This window comes from Vidua macroura, chromosome 8, assembly GCF_024509145.1.
Source record: "Vidua macroura isolate BioBank_ID:100142 chromosome 8, ASM2450914v1, whole genome shotgun sequence".
NCBI lineage: Eukaryota > Metazoa > Chordata > Aves > Passeriformes > Viduidae > Vidua > Vidua macroura.
The window spans coordinates 16,200,326-16,220,395 of NC_071578.1; the positions used below are offsets into that span (position 1 = coordinate 16,200,326).

At 40.4% G+C, this 20,070-nt stretch overlaps 2 protein-coding genes across 2 annotated transcripts; one reads left to right on the forward strand and one right to left on the reverse strand.

Annotated features, from left to right (window-relative positions):
• Window positions 1-5,519: 5,519 nt before the first annotated feature.
• FFAR4 (free fatty acid receptor 4) lies at window positions 5,520-9,242 on the forward strand. Its single transcript, XM_053984250.1, has 3 exons — window positions 5,520-6,053; window positions 6,794-6,922; window positions 8,061-9,242. The coding sequence occupies exons 1-3, from the start codon at window positions 5,520-5,522 to the stop codon at window positions 8,466-8,468; spliced, it is 1,071 nt and encodes a 356-aa protein (XP_053840225.1). The 3' UTR covers window positions 8,469-9,242.
• Window positions 9,243-9,333: 91 nt separating this feature from the next.
• On the reverse strand, window positions 9,334-15,828 carry RBP4 (retinol binding protein 4). Its single transcript, XM_053984251.1, has 6 exons — window positions 15,671-15,828; window positions 15,420-15,558; window positions 14,654-14,790; window positions 14,415-14,521; window positions 12,841-13,053; window positions 9,334-9,536 (listed from the first exon to the last, which is right to left on the reverse strand). Exons 1-6 carry the CDS (start codon window positions 15,826-15,828, stop codon window positions 9,523-9,525), a joined length of 768 nt encoding a protein of 255 aa, XP_053840226.1. The 3' UTR covers window positions 9,334-9,522.
• Window positions 15,829-20,070: the final 4,242 nt, after the last annotated feature.

The window sequence follows — 20,070 nt, forward strand, 5'->3', positions numbered from 1 at the left end:
GACTCCCCTCACACCCAGACCCCCTTCAGACCTGGCACAGAGCTCCCCACCAGCATTTAGGGACAGATACTCATTTGGTGGTCTCTATGACCAACCAAAATTTTCAGTATTTTATACTAAATTAATAGCTCCAAAAAGATAGACCAAGGTAAGGTGCTTCAAAATATTCTGTAAGAAAGAAGCCTGGGACCTTATAATGATGATATCCAGCTGGCTTCTTGATGGAAGTGCAACCAGGTTTAATTTCCCTCATAAATTCAAAACTGGTGAATGTGCACACTGTGCCAGTGAAAGTGATAGTTTTATTCATGTAACAAGCTTGATAGGGTCGGTGTTATCTCATGCAGCTAGACAGAAAACTCTACAGCCTAATTAAGGCATAGATGCTTTCCAGACTCAGTTTATGGGAAGCTCCAAGTCACATCTTATCAGTCATCTCAATGGCCACTGATAATGAAAACCATAAACAGTGTGGGAAATAACCATGATTACCATTACATTAGGGAAGGCAGAAGGGTTTACAGCAGAATTTAAAGCATTACTTGAACTTTCATTGCTTTTGCAAGATTGATTTTTCTGTTTCTCCAGCCCTAACTTAATGCTAGCTAAGGAGAAGCTAGCATTAAGCTATAGACAATATAAGCTATAGACAATATTGTCTGACAATATAGACAATCTTTGCAGCAGACAGGCACTGTAGACCTTCCTTCAGAAATATGTGGCTTTTAAAAGTAAAGCTGCTATCCCAATGTGGAGCTGAAGAACCCCTGTTGCTCCCAACATGTTACTCCTCTAAGATGAGACATCAGGGAAAGAAAAGGGCCGATTCTCCTTAAACTTCACAAATAAGAACATTCTCTAATCACTGAGTTCTTGACAATGAGAGGAAACAATGGTGTCTGTGATCTCTGCACAGTGTACAACCCAGGAGACCAATGTGTTCAGGGAATGTCTGAGTACATCTCCTGAGCATGAAAGGCTGGTGCCAAGTTTAGTTTGTAAATCCTTCAGACGTTCACCACAGCTTTTGTTTTGATGTCTTTGCATCAAAGCTCATTAGCAGGAATGTAAGTAACTTTATGCACACCTGAAAGTTAAGCAAAGATCCAGTGGCACTTTAACATCCAACTCTGCAAAAAACTCACACAGGATCTCAGTTCCTTGGTAAGAGTGTTCTACCGGATCCTGTAAGGTCCAAACAAACCAGTCTGATACTCTGTATTCACTAAATTCCCTAAATCCATGGGCTAGATGTGTAAGTGTAATAGAGTTTCTAAAACTGTTAAGAAACAACCTCATTTAGTTACAAGAGTTTAGCTGGAGCTGAGTCACTCTGGTGAAGCTTGGTTAGTATGCAGCAAAACAGAAAACGTGATCATCTTGGGGGAAGTCTGTTACATGGATTATGTTCTTAATTTGCACTTGTTCAGAGAGAAATCCCTTCCTCACTGCAAGCCACAATGCTGATGTTGGCAAAACTTCTGGTGGTCTGGAAGACTAGAAGCTGACACAGCTTTTATTAGAAAGCACATCTGACAGTATTATTGGCAGCTCTGCTTTTGGCTGAGGCCTTGGTCAGTAATGCTGCTGCTACAGCTTGAAACTACAGCGCCACTGGCACTTACCCCAGGAAGCATGCCAGCTTCTAATGGGTACTGACCACAGCAAAATGAGACTTCCCAGAAGAAAAAGTGACTTGCTCATGTCCCAGAAGAAACAGGGATTAGTTTTTGACATGATAAGTGAAGTATCTACTTATTTTCAGTGGACACAGGAATGTGTGAGCTTGCTACTATATGTAAACAAACAGAGGCATTTATATTTGCACTAAAAGTTTAAAATTGTCCCTCACACATTGGTGTAAGTGCTTCGGCTCACTGATATGGAAGTATAAAATGGGTGAGCAGCTAGAAAACTTCCTCAAAAACAAATTAAATCAAAACAGACTTGTATTTGAAACGTACCTTACAATGGTATAACATCTTCTAAGCACAGGATTCATAGTATCTAGAAGCAGAACAGCTGCAGTGTGATATGTAAGAGGAAAAATGAAAATAGAAAGCTAACCTTGGTTGAAATTTATGATAAAATCTTATTGTGCAGACACATGAGTCATCTACAAGCTTGCAACCTCTCTTGTGAAGACAAAGAGACAACCTTTGTAATGAAATGAATTTACATCACTTAGCAAACATTAAATGTGCAATACAACTGTTACAGAAGTCAGTGCTATTTACCTAGTGTGATACAGGTGCACAAAAATACACCCAAAGGCTTAAAACACCAATCTACATGCAAGAAGATGCATAAATAAGGCAAAAACTTTTACTAAACCATGCCCAAATGGAACAAGAACTCCCATCTCCCAGAGTCACCTACTAAGTGGTCCCTTTCTCTGGAAATATTTCTTAATGCTCAAGATATAAATAAGCTGATCGATCCCCATCTGTCACGACAGTTCATGGTTGCCAGGGGAACAATCTGAAAAGCAGAGCTTGACTAATGGTATCAGGTAACACAGCCCTTATCTGAAACAGAGAAGGCCAAACCTTGGGCTTTCATTAGGGATGAAGAAAACACCCACAAAAAAAGAAACAAGATTTTTCCCTGTTAGGCTAGGCAAACCACCTCCACAAAGGTCTCTGCAGCTTTCATTTAACTTAGAGCAATGAAATCTGAGCTGACTCCATGTTTGAGCATAAAAGCAAACATAGGTTAAAAAAATTATATAGGTTAAGCAATCATAACAGGTTTCCAGGCATTCTGGTAATCACTTCCTTGTCATAAGCACGTGGTGTGCATACCACACGCAGCATCCACCTATCACAGTAAAGCCAGAGGAGCTCTGTGGGGTGACGACTCCTCTCTTCCTCACATTTCACGTTGTGATGGTTGCTATGATTAGACCTATCCAACAGCAAATACAACTTTTGTACCTCGTTGGAGGGAAAAGAAAGTTACTCTTTCAGATAATGGATCCATTAGACCCATGAATAATCAGATTGGTTTTGCTCCTGCAAGGAGCCCCCACTCATTTGATCAAATCTGATGGAAACCAGCATGTTTCTTCACAGCTCTGCTGTCCCCAGGCACAGGATTTTGTACACAGGTCAGTGTGAAGTTCACTCAATAACAGCATACTAAAAGCAGCACCTTACTTTGGTTCTCCTGAGCAAACAACAGGCTTATGCCAAGTAAGGCTCTCACTCACACCTAAGAACCAAAGCTAAAGGTGGTCCTTTCTAAAGAAGATCAAAGATCTACCCAGACACTTCCTCATGTCATCTCATTTTCAAACCTTCTCTTCTGGCATTCCTTTCCTCCCTGACTAAAAGTATCTTAACTTCTTCAGTAATGCAGCTTTGTATGTTTCACTCCTTGTTTCCTTTCCCCTATATTGTTTCAAATATGTTTACTTTTACTCTGAAACTGACAGGGCCAGTTTCTCATTTAACTTTCCACTAGTGTCAAAGGGGCTAAAGATTTTATTAATAATAAAATTTGCATTTATCTGTGCTACCATTGCCAGCTGCCTCACCTCCACTCCCCCTGTCCTGTTAATGCCTCCCAAGTTTTCACACAGGTACAACAAGGCTATTAACAATAGCTCTTTCCCAAATCCCTGCCATTATTTAAAGCTGACCACACCACTGCTACTGCCAGCTGCCCAGAACTTTGGGGCTAGTCTGTCAGCTTGTACAAAGTCCCAGGCCTGTAAGGTTGTGGCAACTAGAAGGTGTTGCTGTATTTCAAGATTCACTAATAATTTTAAAGAATCAGTTCATAGCAGAGCCAACATAAATTGTGGCTAGATATGCCAAGCATTGATAATAAATGCTAATAAAAAAATAAGTAGATCTATTAAATTTACTGAATTTTTTTTGTAATATGGATGCAGATTTTTTCTCCCGTCAAATGATGTAGAATAAAGTATCAATATTGAGACACTTGCCAGTCACTTGTGTTGCTTGCTGAAAAAAAAGACCCAATCTTTGCAAGTTTTCTTATTGTCTTCACTTGAGTTCATAGCCCATCCCCTTAACAGCAATTGTGCCCACATTTCATACAGTCATCCATCAGCAGGAGCCAGCAGGAGCATTTCATACACCTGTTTAGGCTGCCCTTGTTTGCCCTTGTTAGGCAAACTCCTTGTTTGATGAGATGGCATAGATGGTTAGAACCACTAATTGAAATAATTGCTAATTGAAATAAATGCAAATTCTGCACAGGCAAAGACGTGGGAAGCAGTCCAGGAAAGGTATCACTCTTGTCATCCCTCATTAGGAGATTGCCCCTTCAAAGGACCAAGTTTCTGGAATCCCCACTAATCTGGAATCCCCGCTAATGCTGTTGCGTAAATGGTTGATGGCAGGGTCACACCCAGGGTACTGCAGAAGTGCTGCCCATCACCTGCTCCCCGTGGCACACCAGTTTTGTATTCCACACACGTGGAATAACTCTCACCTCAGCAAATGGTGTAGGTCCACACGCTGAGCCTGTAAGTGAACCCCTGAGTGCCTGCACTGGCACTCAGCCAAATGAATTCACCCAGCCTAAAGTTATACAACTGTTTACGTACTTTATGAAAGCATTTTATCTTCTTTTATGATAAATTATCCGCCTGTCTGTGACAATTTACGTGCTTCGTTCCCAGCCCATTTCTAAATCATCTGAAGTGAAGAGCCTAAGTGGGAAGCCCTACTTTCATTTACAATCTGAGCAACTGCTTCTAGTAATTGAAGTTCAGAGAAAATAAGGTATTTTCTAGGTTTGTCTTACTTTAACAGGCTTCTCCAGCACGAACTCATAACACAGGCGAGATTCTAGATTAATTTCGTAATGAGATCCTCAAAATCACATCAGTGACACTTCTCCACAGCTGGGACAAGCAGTGCACAGGTCTGCTGTTTCCAAATGCCACTGTCAATACAGGAAGCGATAGGTAAATTCCTCTTTTTTTTTCCTACCCTAGATTATTCTGGTCATCCTAGGCTCCTGAGGAGGGCTCTCAGAGTGGCGTGGCAACCATCCATGTTTCTAAGCCATGCATACCCCATTGGATGGGAGCAGGCTGAGTGGCCTCCCAGGGTCACTGGCACCCCAGGGGCCTGCCTGGAGAGCCAAGCAGACCAGGGCTGGCACTCGATGAGGTGGCTGGGTCTGGGCACCCGGGCATGGAGATGGCAGCGTGCTGACCCACGCCCTGCCCAGGGAGGTGTGGGGCAGCCCCTCACTGCCGCCCCACGCACTGCGGCCTCGCCTTTGTGTGAGCTCCACCGTGTTTACTCTCCCACTTCCGTGTTCCACTCCAGTGCGAGGGCCATAAACCGCCCAGCTGGCACGGCTGAGCCCTTGGTAGCAGGGGCAGGAGGAAGAGGAGGGAGGGGGATGGCGGTCATCCCCTGGCTTTGTGCTGGGAGGGCACCCCAGGTGCCGCCGTGGTGGTTGGGAGCGCAGCCCTTCCCCTAGGGCTGGTGCCGCCATCCACGGTGGGTCTCTCATGCCCACTGGCCACCCTCATGCCCGTGTCCAGGGGCACACCAGGAGGGAACAAGACCTATTTCCCCTTTTTCTCGGACTTCAGGGGCTGCAATGTGACGGCCCTGCGCATCGGCGAGTCATCCGCCCTGGCCTTCATCTTCCTGCTGTCGTTGGCGGGAAACATCTGGGGCATCTGCCTGCTGGTGAGGCGGCACCGCCGGCTCTGCGCCGCCAACTGCCTCGTCCTCAACCTCTTCTGCGCCGACCTGCTCTTCATCACCGCCATGCCCTTCATCGCCGTCGTGCGCTGGACCGAATCCTGGGTGCTGGGCAACTTCGTTTGCCACCTGCTCTTCTACGTGGTGAGCCTGAGCGGCACCGTCATCCTCCTCTCCCTGTCGGCCGTCAGCCTGGAGCGCGTCGTCAGCATCGCCCGGCTGCGCCACGCCACCTTCCGCCGCCGCAAGGTGCTGGCCGCCGCCTTGCTCCTCATCTGGGGCTTCGCCGCCCTCGCCACCCTCCCGCTCTGCTGCTTCTTCACCGTGGTGCGGCTGCCCGACCCCGCCGGCCAGGTGAGGGCGAGCGCCGGAAGCGCCCGCGGCGGCCGGGCCGGGCCGGGCCGGGGGGCGCCGGGACCGACGGCGGTGGAGGCTCGTCCGCCTCTGCCACGGCGGGACAGCGGCCAGCGAGGAGCTCGCCTGCAGGGCGGGCGGCGCTCTGTGTGCCGGGCAGTGCGAGGCTGTGCCCGGAGGAGCGGCCGGAGCTCCTCCCGGCCGCCCCCACCGGCCCGCTCTCCCGGCGGACAGTCCCGTTAGGTGGGAAACGCGCATCGGCTGAGATTCTTCTTGCGTTCCTCAGTGCGGCTCAGAGACCTCCTTTTCAGCTCACTTCCCCTTACCGAGGGATCAGCATCCTGGGAGAGTTGCCCTGCACCCGCAGCCCCCTCTGTACAAAATGGCCAAACACAGATTTTCCTGCCTAATATTTTGAAATGCATACAAAAGTGCACCCCACATGACACTTGAATAAATTTTTAAGTTTAGGGTCTGTAAGTTTCAATTTTAAAGTTGCCATTACCATTTGATAAGAAATTAATGAAAGTATTCCAGTTGTGGACATATCTATTTGTGATTGTATGGGCTTTTAAAACCATCAAGTAATATATTACTTGACCACTTTGTCTAAGTTTTCACAGTCTTGGTTTAGTCTTGGTTTAGCCATTTTTTCCCGTAAGCATAGAGGGAGATAAGAACAATGCTGTACTGAAAATAATGGTACAATATTACTCTTCCTCTTCATTTTTTGTAAATAGGACATTCAGATTTGCACCCTGGATTGGCCCAGCACTGCAGGAGAAACAGTCTGGGATACAACCTTTGCCATTGTTTTCTTTCTGATACCAGGATTCATCATTGTCATCAGTTACTCCAAAATCTTACAGGTATGTTTTCCCTTTAAATTTTGTTGTAAAACAGAGGGAAGTAAACAGTAACACACTAGGCATCAGCATAATGTCACTGAATACAAATACATGTAAAGGGAACAAACATTTGTTCAATAAATTATAAGTATGTGATATGAAATGGAGCATTTCAACCTACACTTAACAGCCTATATATTTCAATTAAGAACATGGTTCAACAGCACATAACCAGAGGCCCAACACATGGTTTGTCTTCTTATGTGTAGTATTAAATACACTTCTTCATTTATATGCTGTTCATATTTAAAGACTGTCAATCTCCTAAATGCTGAAAGAGTCAAGCATTTGAAATAACTAAAAACTAGATTTTGCTTTCCTTGAGCCTAAAGTCGTCATAAGGGATTTGTAAGAAAGCAGAGAAAGGCAGGACTAGGAAAAAACCCATCCACTTTTTGATCCAAGGTAGGTTTCCAAGCTATCCATAGTCTAGTTCATTACATCAGAGAGTACTTTTACAAGACACAGATTTTTATAGTGACTGTAAGGATCTGTAAGATTTCATAGAAAGCAATTGTGATTACTGTCTAAAAAGCTAAGTGTGACACAAAACAATGCACAATGTCATTCACATTTAAAATAATTTATTATATAAATAATTATTAAATTATTAAAATAATTTATAATAAATTCACGCTCCTTCTAATACCTACCTTATAATATTAGCATGGCTGTAAGAGAATTGGATCGCCTTCCTTCTTGCACATCAACAGGGTTGTTAACTATGTTCCAGTTTGCATTTGTGAAAAAAATCAATGGGTTTCTTTAGATAGAACAAATGAGGTCGTAATTTGAATTTAATGGGATTTCATGAGTAATTAAGACTGTTTTATGCTGAAAAGCATTTATGACTGGTAGAGAGCCATGAAAAGAACAACCACTTTGCCTGATATTGAGATGAATTCACAGCTGAGAGGAAAGAGAATTGCTAGTGAAGTGAGAACATTTGAAATGGAACCATGGACAAAAAGTACAAATGAATTCTCAAATGTGTTTTTTTGTAGTCACTTTTCAAAAGAAAAAATCATGTACCAAGATTTACGTTTTCACTTGTAGAAATGTGTTTCAGTGAAAGTTGTTTTCTTCTCTTTTACTGCAGATTACAAAAGCTTCAAGAAGAAGTTTAAATGCTGGTTTAGCCTACCCAGAATATCATCAGATTCGTGTTTCCCAGCAAGACTACAAACTATTCCGAGCCCTTTTTCTGTTGATGATCTCTTTCTTCATTATGTGGACTCCAGTAATAGTAATTATTTTTTTAATTTTAGTTCAGAACTTCAAAAAAGATTTAAATATTTTGCCATCAGTTTTCTTCTGGATAGCATTATTCACTTTTGCCAACTCTGCTGTCAATCCAATTCTGTATAATGTTGCCCATTTCAGACGTAAATGTCAGGAAATTCTTCTCTGTTGTACAGGGAACCCTGAAAGGCATGGACCAGGTACAGACACCACTGCAAGAAGAAGTAACCACGAACAGCCACATTTGTCCTTCATTACCAGATAATTTTTAAAGTCTGAGCTGTGCCACACCTTGGATTTTGCCTGTGCTATCCCAGGTCACATAGGTCATTATGTTATAGAATTGCATGCCAGAGGAGGAGGGGAAAAAAGCTAAATATGTATTTTTAATTCCTGCAGGTAAAATTCTCTTCATTGCTTTGCCTCAGTAAGATTTGGACAATTTAATTTCAGGGATTGAAGTCTCCTCTTACGCTCAAATAAATAGAAATATGGCAGTGAACTTGGTGAATGTAAAATCTCTGAATTAAGTACTTTAAAGTTTCTAGTGAAAATGTTCATCCTCAGAAAGTATCTGCTTTTTTTTAATCCAGGTTTTAAAGGGAACGTGATTAAACACTTCAATAACTGTCTGCCTGAATGTAAGTTTGAGCAGACTAACTGAAACCAGGTAATGAACATGTGTTATCATCAAGTAAATGACCAGTTTGGTTCTGTCTGAAATTAAAAATACGGACTTAATACATGTGAATTAACAAGTAAAGAATAAATAAATAAATGGTTAATTGTCATGTGTAAAATAGTTCTTTTAAAAAGATGCATATTTTTAATGTCTTCACTAGTCATATAATAAAGTTCATTAGTGATATATAGGGTCACTGAAATTCCTTTCTCTTTTCTAAATGATTTCTAGTATTTTGTAGGGAAAATATAATGTTCTAGTTGAAAAGAAAATACATATACTTGGAGGTTTATGATAAATACTCTTTTAGTCAGAAATTGATACCACTAAAAAAAGCAAGATTAAAATCTTAATTATCACCAGTCATTAGTTCAAAACAATGCACCAAGATAACAGGCTAGTAATGAAACCAATGTGTACATATGTACAGATTTGCATACAATTTGCATCCCTTGTAATCCAAGTTTATTAAAATGTTTCATTGGTTTATTAACAAGATGAGCTACACAGCTCAGATAAATATATTGAAAATCTAAATGGACCCATTTAAAGCATTTTCCAGAGAACACATGATCAATGTGTTAACTTTACATCCGTGGTGCTGTTACATGGTTTCTTTCCATAGGGCTGGATCTCCTTAAGAGCAAAATCCTGAAACACACAAAAACCACAGTTGTGTTTGTCAAACACTCCAGACAAAATTTAATTACACAAACTTTCACCAAATTTAAAATCCATACATATCTAATTTCTTTAAAATGCTCTTGAGTCCAGCAGTCTGCTACTTGTAATAATAATGCCATTACCTTACTCTGCAGTTTATAATTCTATGGAATTTTCAACTTGGAACAAAACAGGAAGTCATCCAATCCATTACACTTCTCCTGAGAATTTTAATACTTTTGCAGAAAACTGGGCAGATCAATGATAGACTATCTTTCAGTAATACTGGATTTTAAAGAGTCTGTACTTTAACAAGCTTCTAGTTATTTACCTAAAAAGAATTAATTTAGGAATGTCTTTCAACAAAGTAAGAATCTCCTGACCCCCAAAACTTTTAATGGCGATAGTAAATTAGCAGAAGGAATATACCACTCTTTATTTCACAATTGCTGCTTCTAGCAAATGCTAACAGCAGATGCAGCTTTCAACTTTACTGACATGACACTGTATATACAAGTACTCTCACTTAATATTGACACTGACATTACACAGCTTAAAGTTACTTGAGCTATTACTCTAAGAGACTAAGTGTATCATAGCTTGAACTATATTTGAGAAGGAGCTACCATCATAAATGCAGTGTAAGATAGAACAAAAAACTTAGGCTTCTCTTTTGTCTTGAACAGCCAGTACAGATATTTTATTTTTTTTTTTAATCAAGTAAGCTTTGTATGTCTATTAGTTGAGCAGGCACACACACATGCACGCACACATACACACTCTTGATTAGCTTCAAGACATAGGCAGAGTGTGCACAATTAGCAACAGATACCAGCCTGTTCTTGCAGCTTTACAAACATCAGTCAGAATTTTATCACAGTACCAATGGAATGCAGGTCAGTGCAGATGATTGAAGTTGGCTTGTTTTGGTAATAATTCTGTAGCTCTTAATAGCAGAGTTAAAATGAAAGCAGTAGGCTTCCAATCCACACATAAGGAATTAAGCAAATTTTGTAAGAATTTCTGATCTGAAGCTTCCAAGATTTTTTTTTTTTTTTTTTTTTCAGTTTACCTCACAATCATTCCCTCAGTTCCAAATGTGCTTGCTTTGCAGGAATTTTGGCTTGATGATACTGGAGAATTCAGAATCAACTAATAATAGGGTCCCAATCAATAATGGGAAAAATGCAAATTGCTAGCTTTAAGTTTAATTTATACTTTGGTGCTGGGCTTGTAAACTCTGGCATAATCCTTAATAAAAAGGTACCCAGGCTCCTATTTTTCATTTGCAAACTACGGAACTCACACAGTCATGTCAGACACTGCACTCAACATCTAACATCTGAGTATAAATTAGGGTAGCAAAGAAAGAACACTGTGACTTGGTAGATTAGATATTTGATATCCATAACAAACAAGAAGAAGCATGATCAACTTTTAAATTATCTTAGATTTAATAGAATAGCCCTAAACATCTGATTATTTGGCTTTCTCATTTTCAGAAATTTTTATTCTTGTTGGACTTTACTTGAAAAGCAGGGAATGCAGGATTCAAAACAGAAAAGTATCATAAATTTATATAATGACATTGTTTCTTTTCTATCCTACCACTTATGCACTCATACAAATCATTCACAGAAGTTGATTCTATTTGCATTTATGATGTTTCTTATTCTTGTCTGTTCTAAGTTTCAACTGACTTATGTTGTCTCCAAATTCTCATTCAAGATAATTTTTTTTTCATTGTTGTCCGGCACTTTTCCCAGGTCACTGATCAATACTGTAAACACCACCTACTTCAGCAGAGTAGGTGACACCCTGTTCTTCAAGGCACCCTGTTATCAGCATACTACTTTACAACGCAGCAATGTATTACTCTGTGTTTATGGATCGGACGAACAGATAATAGAGCCACAACAGCTGACTTTGCTCATCTGTTCTGACTTTCCTTATAAGACACGAAAGTTCCTTCAGTCAATCCCAGTTTGTTCTAGCATGTCATTAAGAAAAGCCTTTAATCTTGATTTACAGATTTCAGTGGTGAAGAACATACAACAGCGCTTGGTAAACTGTTCCAAAGGTTAATGACCTTTGGAGTTAAACAAATGGCTGTTTATTTCTGCTCTGAATGTGTCCAGTTTAAAGTTCCATCCATTTAAATTCATTATTTCTGTGTTTACAAGTCCTTTTCTATCCAATTCCTATTGCTTGTGTGGACAAGGACAGACTTTGCTCAGGTCAGCCTTTAACCTCTTTCTAATAGGAAAAGATGATGATCTTTAAAGCACTCACGAGAGGACACATTTTACAAACTTTCAATCATTATCTCTGCTTTTCTTCGAAACTTCTAACTCATCCTCAGTACTTTTTCCAGTTATGCTTGTCACCAAATGTGACATAGCAATTAGACCTATGCCAAGCACAACAATCTCATGTGAGTCTTGGTTTACACATCCAAGAATCATATTAATTCTTTTGCTCACATCATTACATGGGAAATTCCCATTCAGCTGATTCACTAGTCAAGTCTTTCATAAATAGCATGTCTTCCAGGATGTGAGGGGTGGGGAGGGAGTAGAGAGAGGTACTACTATTTTACTTGTTCTAAATATTTTGATTTTTCTCCTTCACACTTTCCCCACTCTGTGTGTAATTCTTATAATAAGAAACATTATGGTTTCTTCTAGATTATTACCATTTGGCCTTTTGTAATATACTTGAGCATAAGTGAGCTAATTCCCTGTGTTGTAAGCTCAGCCTGACTAAATGACTCAAGATAGTGTCATGCTCCCAGTATGAGGGCTATGTCCCTCTTCCAGAGCTCTTTGTGAAACAGTTAGCATGAGGACTTGTGAGAAAGGGTCTTCTATAAGGTATCCTTCCCAAGACTTCTATTTTCCTTAAAAGCCTTTCTAAAGAATCTCTCAAAAAAGTATTTGAACAAAGGCAAAGCGATCTGACAAAAGCTGCCCAATTACTTTTTACCATAGCTATGAAGTTTATCCTTACTATGTTTACTCACACTACATTGATTTAATTGTTTTACAACTTCCTCTAATTACTGTTTCAGCTGACCTGATATACTGCATGAAAAACTATGCACCTCAGCTCTCCTTCAGATAAGGGAAGTAAAAGTTGGAAATAACTTACTACAAGCTCCAGTTTTCAAAAGACAATGCTACAGCCACTAAGTAAAAAGGTTTTATGCATTTGATATCTAACGAGCAAAAGAATCCCAGTACTTTAGTCATTAAACCCCGAAATAAAATTCTTCAGAAAAAAATGTTCTCACCATTATGAGCGATAACTCTGTATTTTCTGTCCAAACAGAGGTCTATCTGCCTTTGTCTGACAATTTTCAGTGCATCTGGAGGCAATCCCTTGGGGTCACGGGAGAACACAAAGGAGTAGCTATCAGCACAAGTGCCATCTGCATTTAGCTGGCGGCAGGAGTAATGAAGAGCATATGTATCGTAATCTGTGTCCACTACCCAGTGATCATCATCTGGAAGAAACCACAGCAAAGAAGAAAAAGTGTTAGAGACACCAGTGAAATCTAGGAAATCAGAAAAGATTGCTGCCATAACTCTGTAAAGAAAATACTAAGATGAAAATAGGTACAAGTTATAGCAGATCGGGTTTTCATTTATTCCTGTGTCCAGTATTTAATTCCATGTTTATTTTTAAAAAGAAAATAAAGATGGACATGCTAGGCCTGCTCAAGGTGACTCAAACCTATGTATATTTTCCTACCCGGGATGTTACTTAGACTGCATTTTTAAGGAAAAAGATAATAATGCAGTTTGCTTGTGTATTAGAAGTATTTGCTACAAGTTCTGCATAAACCCTCTCCTTAAAACACAGTTACACAATTCTTCAGAGAATTGTAAACTATTTCGTTTTGTAACCTGACAAAAACCTGGTCACGCAGACACTCTATGCTAACAGAAGTGAGGCTGTTTCAGTGTTTGCAGTAAAACCTGACATATCTGCACCTTCCTCTCCTGGAGTAAAAAATTCTCCCTTGCAATACATCTGCACTGATGAAGGCAACACTCTGTTGTCTTCCCCTTCTCTCCTGTGCGGGGACACCAGACTTTTCAGAAGGGCAGAGTTTGGGGTCAGACAGCAATCTGAAGAACCCATGATTCAGCAGCATATTGTGAGGAGACCTGGGAACTGTTTAAGACAAATTGGCGTCCAAAACATGCTTTGTAACTGTCTTGGGATGGAATGGAGCTCCTATAAATCCCATACTCTATCTGCTTCTCTTGGAAACAATCCAAGGAAATGTCTTGAGCTACAAAGTGTCCAAATCTCTACTTGACTCAAGGAACTGATTTTGCATAGGGTGTGCGAGATGACATAAAATTACAAATATATCAATATATAGATATGATCATATTTGTCTCTTAAAACAGATAAATCTCTACATTTGCAGACACAAGACCAAACAAAATAACATTTTATAAATCCTCTTCCCTGCTTGGCCAACTCTGACATCAGGCTTCAGAGAGAACACTAGCATCTGGTAACTGACTTCTGAACTAAAACAGGTCTTAAAATATTTCACCTGCCTTTCATTTCTTTCCAAACAGCGGCCTTCAATTATATTGTTGAGTAACAAACAAAAGAAATACAAAGATATACAAAGGCCAGGTCTTCACTTGTTTAAAGAAAGCCAACCAGCTGTCCCATATAAAAAGTAGTGATTACCTTGTTCATATTAAGCTTTGCAGTATGATAGCTATTAGGTCTTTTAAGTGTGTTTAAGAAATTCAACAGTACTTTTTCCTTCCCCAGCATGGACATAAAACATATCTAGTCTTCCAAGTAGTTCTGCATCTTCTATAGTTAAGTACTCACTTCCTTTCTGCAGAAAAGAGGCGACACCCCAGTACTTCATCTTGAACTTGGCAGGGTCCTCTGTGTCAGTGAATGAGCCAATCATGTCAGCACAGACATCCCAGTTACTGTAGCCAAAGAAAATACCACATTCCAGTGTAAGAGCACAGGTTCGGTGCGACTAGCACAGGGATAGCAGGTAGGATTGGAGCACTAGCTTAGTGAAAGCTAAGACAAGAGGAGAATGGCAAACAGCTTACTTGAAGAGTCTGACTCTGCCCTTTGCAGTGGCAGTCATTTGTCCATTCTCATCTACGGTGAACTGGGCTACCACATTGTCCTGCAGAAACAGCCCCTCGGGATCTTTTTTTGCCATAGCATACCAGGTGCCACTGTACTGCAAGGAAATAAGACAGGCTGCAGTTAGAACAATGGAAACATTACAACCAGACAGTACAGAATAGAGGAGATGACAGAGGGAAGAGCATGCAGATCTCTGACACCATGCCTCAAAGGTGTACCTAAGAAACAAATCTAGCTATTTCAACAGCATAAACCCATCAATACATCCTAGTGCAGTCATAATTTGTGGAAATACTGACTTTTTTTTTGTAATCTTACCTATATCTGCAGCTGTCTAGTACAATGATACAAAATTTAGCAGAAAAAGGAATAACAACTGGCAGGTCTTGCCAGATCGATGTACATTTTTTTTCTTGCAATGATGTCTGAAAACACCAGAGTATTTATTTTTCATAGAAACAACCAAGTCAATACACTCCTTCTGCTTATACCCTACAGTTTGAGACCAGTCTGTTAAAACTCAGTTTCTGCAGTATTCCTCTGGCAGGTGCATCAGGATCCAGCATCTGTGGAGGTGTGGATATCACACACTTTAGCTGTTTCTCAGTATCACAGTCTGTGACTTTGAAATGTGACCACACCGGTGCTACTGAATGCCAAATTTTGTAGCCTGGAAAGAGCTATGCAAGACATCCCAGATCCAGGAGAGTAAAGAAGATTTACCCTGGTCTTGTCGAAGTTCTCCTTGACTTTGAAGCTGCTTACTCGGCAGTCCCGCTCTGCAGTGCTGCTGCCCATCAAGGCCAGTGACAGCAGCAGCAGCCAGGGCAGAGCTCTCTCTGTGTGGGCCATCCTGTCCCTGCAGCAAACAGAGAATAGCATCAGAAACAGGCTCTGTCACACAAGTGGCTGCCCTGATAGGTCGCCAGGGTGTCATGCAGCTTCCCCTGATGCATGTGCAGGCAAAGCCCCAGGCTGTCCCCAGCCCACAACAGCAGGGTCCCTTACAGACAGTGCCGGTCCCTGGAGCCTCTTGAGAGCCCAAGTGTTGATGGTGGTGGCAGTGCCCAGGCAGGGAATGCTTTATGTACTCCTGGGGCTTTCGCAACGCGCTGAGCCACAGGGCCAGCATTGGAGAGGGCGGCGGGAGGCGGGTTGGTGGATGCTGCACGCTGGGGCCCCTTCATAACAGCCTCTTGCGTAACACCCATGGGCTCAGGTGGTCTTTGACCCTGATCTGCAGCCAAGCAGGCGCTAGGAACAAATGCCTCTCTTTGCTTTTCCCAACCTGAAAGCGGAGCTCACACCTGGGGGAAGGGGTGTGCACATGTGCGGGGAGAACAAATGCAATGAGAGGCATCCCACCTTTGCATGGGGGAGAGTGAACTGCCTCCAACTCCTCTGTGATTTCACACACTGCAGTCCAAAATCCATCTTACCCAATATACTCGACACAGTTACAAGGTGCAGACTTGTTTCCTCCACCTCCTCCCCAAAGTCCTTTCCTCTTTTACCCTGATAAACAGTGGCAAACATAATACTTGTAAGTTTCTGCTCATGTTTCTGAAAGCCTGATCATGCCAAAACCTCTTCAGGTCCTCATGACTGGCTCCCTCTTGCTTCCAAAAGGCTCTCTTCACTTAATCATCTCCTGAGCAGCTCCCAGCAACAGGAACGGGGGTCCTGCAGATCCTCAGGATGGTGAAAGAGCTCTTTTATGTGGTAGCAGAACTTAAGTGTGGCCTGCAAATATCCAAGTGCATGTACACATCACATCTAGCCATTTTGACGTCTGATTAATTTTAAATCAGATATTCCATAATTTCTGTTCTGTTTTTGGCAAACTGTTTTCATTTATATAAACCAGTATTTTCTCCTGTCCAGGCAAGTTTTGCTGCCTCTCAGTCAATATTTGTTCTCTAGTTTCAACATCTTTAGGAAGCATTAGAGAAAATCTGTTAATTATTTTCTAGGCATGTAACCAGAGCAGGATAGGAATGATTGTTACCAAGAGAACTAATTCACCTATTTTTTTCACCTCCCATTTTTTAAAGAATTAAGGCAGAAACCTGTTATTTGAAAGGCTGGTATTCATTACTTAAAAGTCAAGTAAAATATAGTTTAAATATGGAGATACCAATGTAGTATAAAAATACCTCAATAGTAGCTGATGTACAGCTTTAACCAATTTATTCAGCATGGCCTTTCACAGAAGTTTACTTAATATTCTTTTCATACATTCATAAAAATATTGGACTTCTTACTGTTGCTGTCCTTTACAATCTCTTCTCATATACAATGCAAATAATCTGATTGATTTATCTTCCTTTTTTGCTTTATGTTGGAGGCTTTTTGCACAGTGAATATGGTTTTTTCACTTTCTTAAGCATCTATTGCTAAGAGCTGTTCCATGTCTGCCTTTGATTTCCTGGATAACATCAGCCACAAAAAACTTCCACTATATTTAATATTAAGCTTATATTCATAGTAAAGAAAATATTTAACACAGGGAATTAGAAGGGTCTATGAATATTAATTATCCTGAAACTTTCAATGGTAGCTTTGCAATAAGTCAGCATTTCCATTTTTAAGCTGAGATTTTCAAATTTGCTTATTCCTACAAAGACTGACGAGAAAAAGTCAACTCTCTTCTTCTGGTGACTTTCAGAATCTTGCTCTAGTCTGGCAATGGTGATACCAGTGATACATATACATTTTTATAAAACGTTTACAAAACACTCACTGGTGTTAATATATGAATTCATCATAGAAACAAGACCAAAATCAACATGGATTTTCTTTGTTCAGTGTCTCACATGACTGATAGCAATAAGATGGATTATAGCTTAATTCATAAGTTTTGAACAAATGTATTTAATACCAAAGAAAACAATTATTTCTTTAGTCTCTGCCAATTTGTGAAATATTATCATTTCTCCTAAGTCTGTCCTGTTCAAAAATCTGCATATCACTTTATATTACCAGAGAGGTTCTTGCAGGATCAAATCTATTCCTATACATTTTTTTCAATAGCATAATTGTCTATGAAGTTTTCAAAGGAGCCCACAGTCACTCATCCACGTATGTCAAAACATGCTGAGATTTGACCACCTCTGAAAATCTAGGTCAGTGTTCCTGTTATACATACTGCTGTTGTCAGAAGATTTACAGACAGGAAATGAAACCAGGTGTCAATGAAACAAAAATTTACTTCTGTTAATAAGTTTTAATAAAATCAGTTCTAAATGTGTGCAAGTGATATTACAGTCTCCTAAATTAATCTGATGTAATAAATCTGAATCAGAAACATGTAATTTTGTATAAGCCATGGCACAGCACCTCTTTAATTGTGTACCTCTACTGATCTCTGCAGTATTTGGCAACTTATATCTGGTGGAAGTGCCTGACACATTTAATAATTATAACTTCCACTCATTCACGTCCTCAAGTTTGGGATCTCTACAAACTCTAGACAATGTCCAAGTAAAATCTTCTTCTGATGTGTTATCATTGTGAATTTAAGGCAGTCCAGCTCCAGTGAAATCACACCAGTATTTCCCAGTCAGATTTCGACAAGTGCAGAAGAGAAGCTGGGCAAGTCAGAATGACATGGAGGTTGCACAGGGAGCTGGGCTCTCAGCCTCCTCTGCTTTAGCTCTACTCCAATACTGCCTACCAGAGACACAGCTTACATTGATGAAGTCCTTTCAGGGTTACAGATGAAGAACTCCCTTGGTTCAGTGGGACAGGGTTTTTAGGCAAAAAGGTTGCTCCATTGTTGGTTAAGTCTAGGTCAGGGTGTGCTGGGCGAGGAATGGAAGGTTTCTGGCAGACGAGCATCGCTATGGCAATTCAAGGGTGAATTCCTCCTCAGTCCTAAGAGATGCCAGCAGAACAGTGTAAACTTATAAACAGTGTAAACTTTGCCTCAGTTAAACATCATTTGGATTGATTGGGCTCTGAGTGTGCTTGAGAAATGATGTCAGCAAGTGATCCTCATGCAGACCTAGATATTCACCTCACAGATTTATACTTCTCATGCAAACGGAAAGGAACTTGGGCCAGGATTTTGAATCTGAGAGGACTATGCATAGATCAAGTCACTGATATCCAAGGATTTCTAGGTTCTGGTAAAGCTCAGACAATTATATTTAAGAGAATTATTAAAATTTGACAAATGATTTAAATATTGATACATTTCATACATGATTTCTGATACATGAAGCTGGCAACATATTATGAATATTACAGAAATTTTTCTTAAGTCACTATATATTTTTTGGAACTATATTTAGCAAAAGGTAAAGAAGGTCTTCTACCTTTGCATTTTGCCAAGAGGACAGAAAAGTGGCTAATTTCTGGCAGTGATTCTGTGACTGGATTATTTTCTACATTAATAGCATGTAAAATTCTGCAATATTCTCAATTAGGTATAGCAAGGAAAAAATATGGAAGGAAATGGCTGGAAAAAAACTTTCATTGTAAGAATTATTTTATCTTTATGACTTAAAAAAAAAAGAAGAAACTAGTCAAATTACTATTTAACTGTTTTCAACTCTGCAACTTTCAAGCTCTACATATTAAAATAACTAAAATTTTATTTTTATTCAGAAGAATTAGTCAAGCTCTTAGGAGAAAGTTGACTCAAAAACTGCTAGTAGGAAATGGATCATCCATTTCCGCCAGACTACACACAGATGGAAAGACTTTTTGCTGTGTTCTCTTGATTGTTTATTTATAGAATGCCATTCATAAACATGGGTATCCATTGAAGTCTCAGAGGCAGATTTGCAGACAAATGAATGACCACTGTGTGCACAGAGCAGGGGATGCAAGTGTGGCCACTGCCCTGTGAAACCAGACTCATCAATAACAAATGGCACGAGCTGCGCCAAGGAGCTCGGTGTACTTTGTAAGGGACACCAGTGTACACTGTCACCATCACAACTGCTCCTCTTGGTGGCAGTCTGAGTACAGAGGTCAAGGACAGAACAGAATAGAAGAGATTGCCCTTTGCTCCATGCCAGCCTGTGTACTACCTGTTTTTGTAATTTAATGACGTAACATTTTGTTTAGGGAGTAAATTTACACTGAACTCTTTACAAACAGTATTTACTAACAGAACTAGTTTAAAATGGTACCTCTATTTTCTTTAGCAAGTCTTTTTGAGGACTGTGATTCTGAATTGGAACTTTTTCTGGGCATAATAGTAAAATGGAAACAATTTGAAACAATGATCTAAAGTTCACCAACAGGCTGGCCAGCCAGGTGAGAAGATCTCTAAATTATAAATGATGGAAGACACAGACCTGATGTACTGAGTCCAGCAATGGACCACAAAGATCACAAAGCAATAGGAGAATCTGCGAGGCTG

Coding starts and splice junctions, on each gene's coding strand:
- FFAR4 (XM_053984250.1), top strand. CDS start 5,520: ATGCCCGTGTCCAGGGGCACACCAGGAGGGAACAAGACCTATTTCCCC. Junction 6,054..6,793: donor TGCCCGACCCCGCCGGCCAG/GTGAGGGCGAGC, acceptor TTTTGTAAATAG/GACATTCAGATTTGCACCCT. Junction 6,923..8,060: donor GTTACTCCAAAATCTTACAG/GTATGTTTTCCC, acceptor CTTTTACTGCAG/ATTACAAAAGCTTCAAGAAG.
- RBP4 (XM_053984251.1), bottom strand. CDS start 15,828: ATGCTGGCCCTGTGGCTCAGCGCGTTGCGAAAGCCCCAGGAGTACATA. Junction 14,791..15,419: donor AGAACTTCGACAAGACCAGG/GTAAATCTTCTT, acceptor ATTTCCTTGCAG/TACAGTGGCACCTGGTATGC. Junction 14,522..14,653: donor GGCAGAGTCAGACTCTTCAA/GTAAGCTGTTTG, acceptor CTTTGGCTACAG/TAACTGGGATGTCTGTGCTG.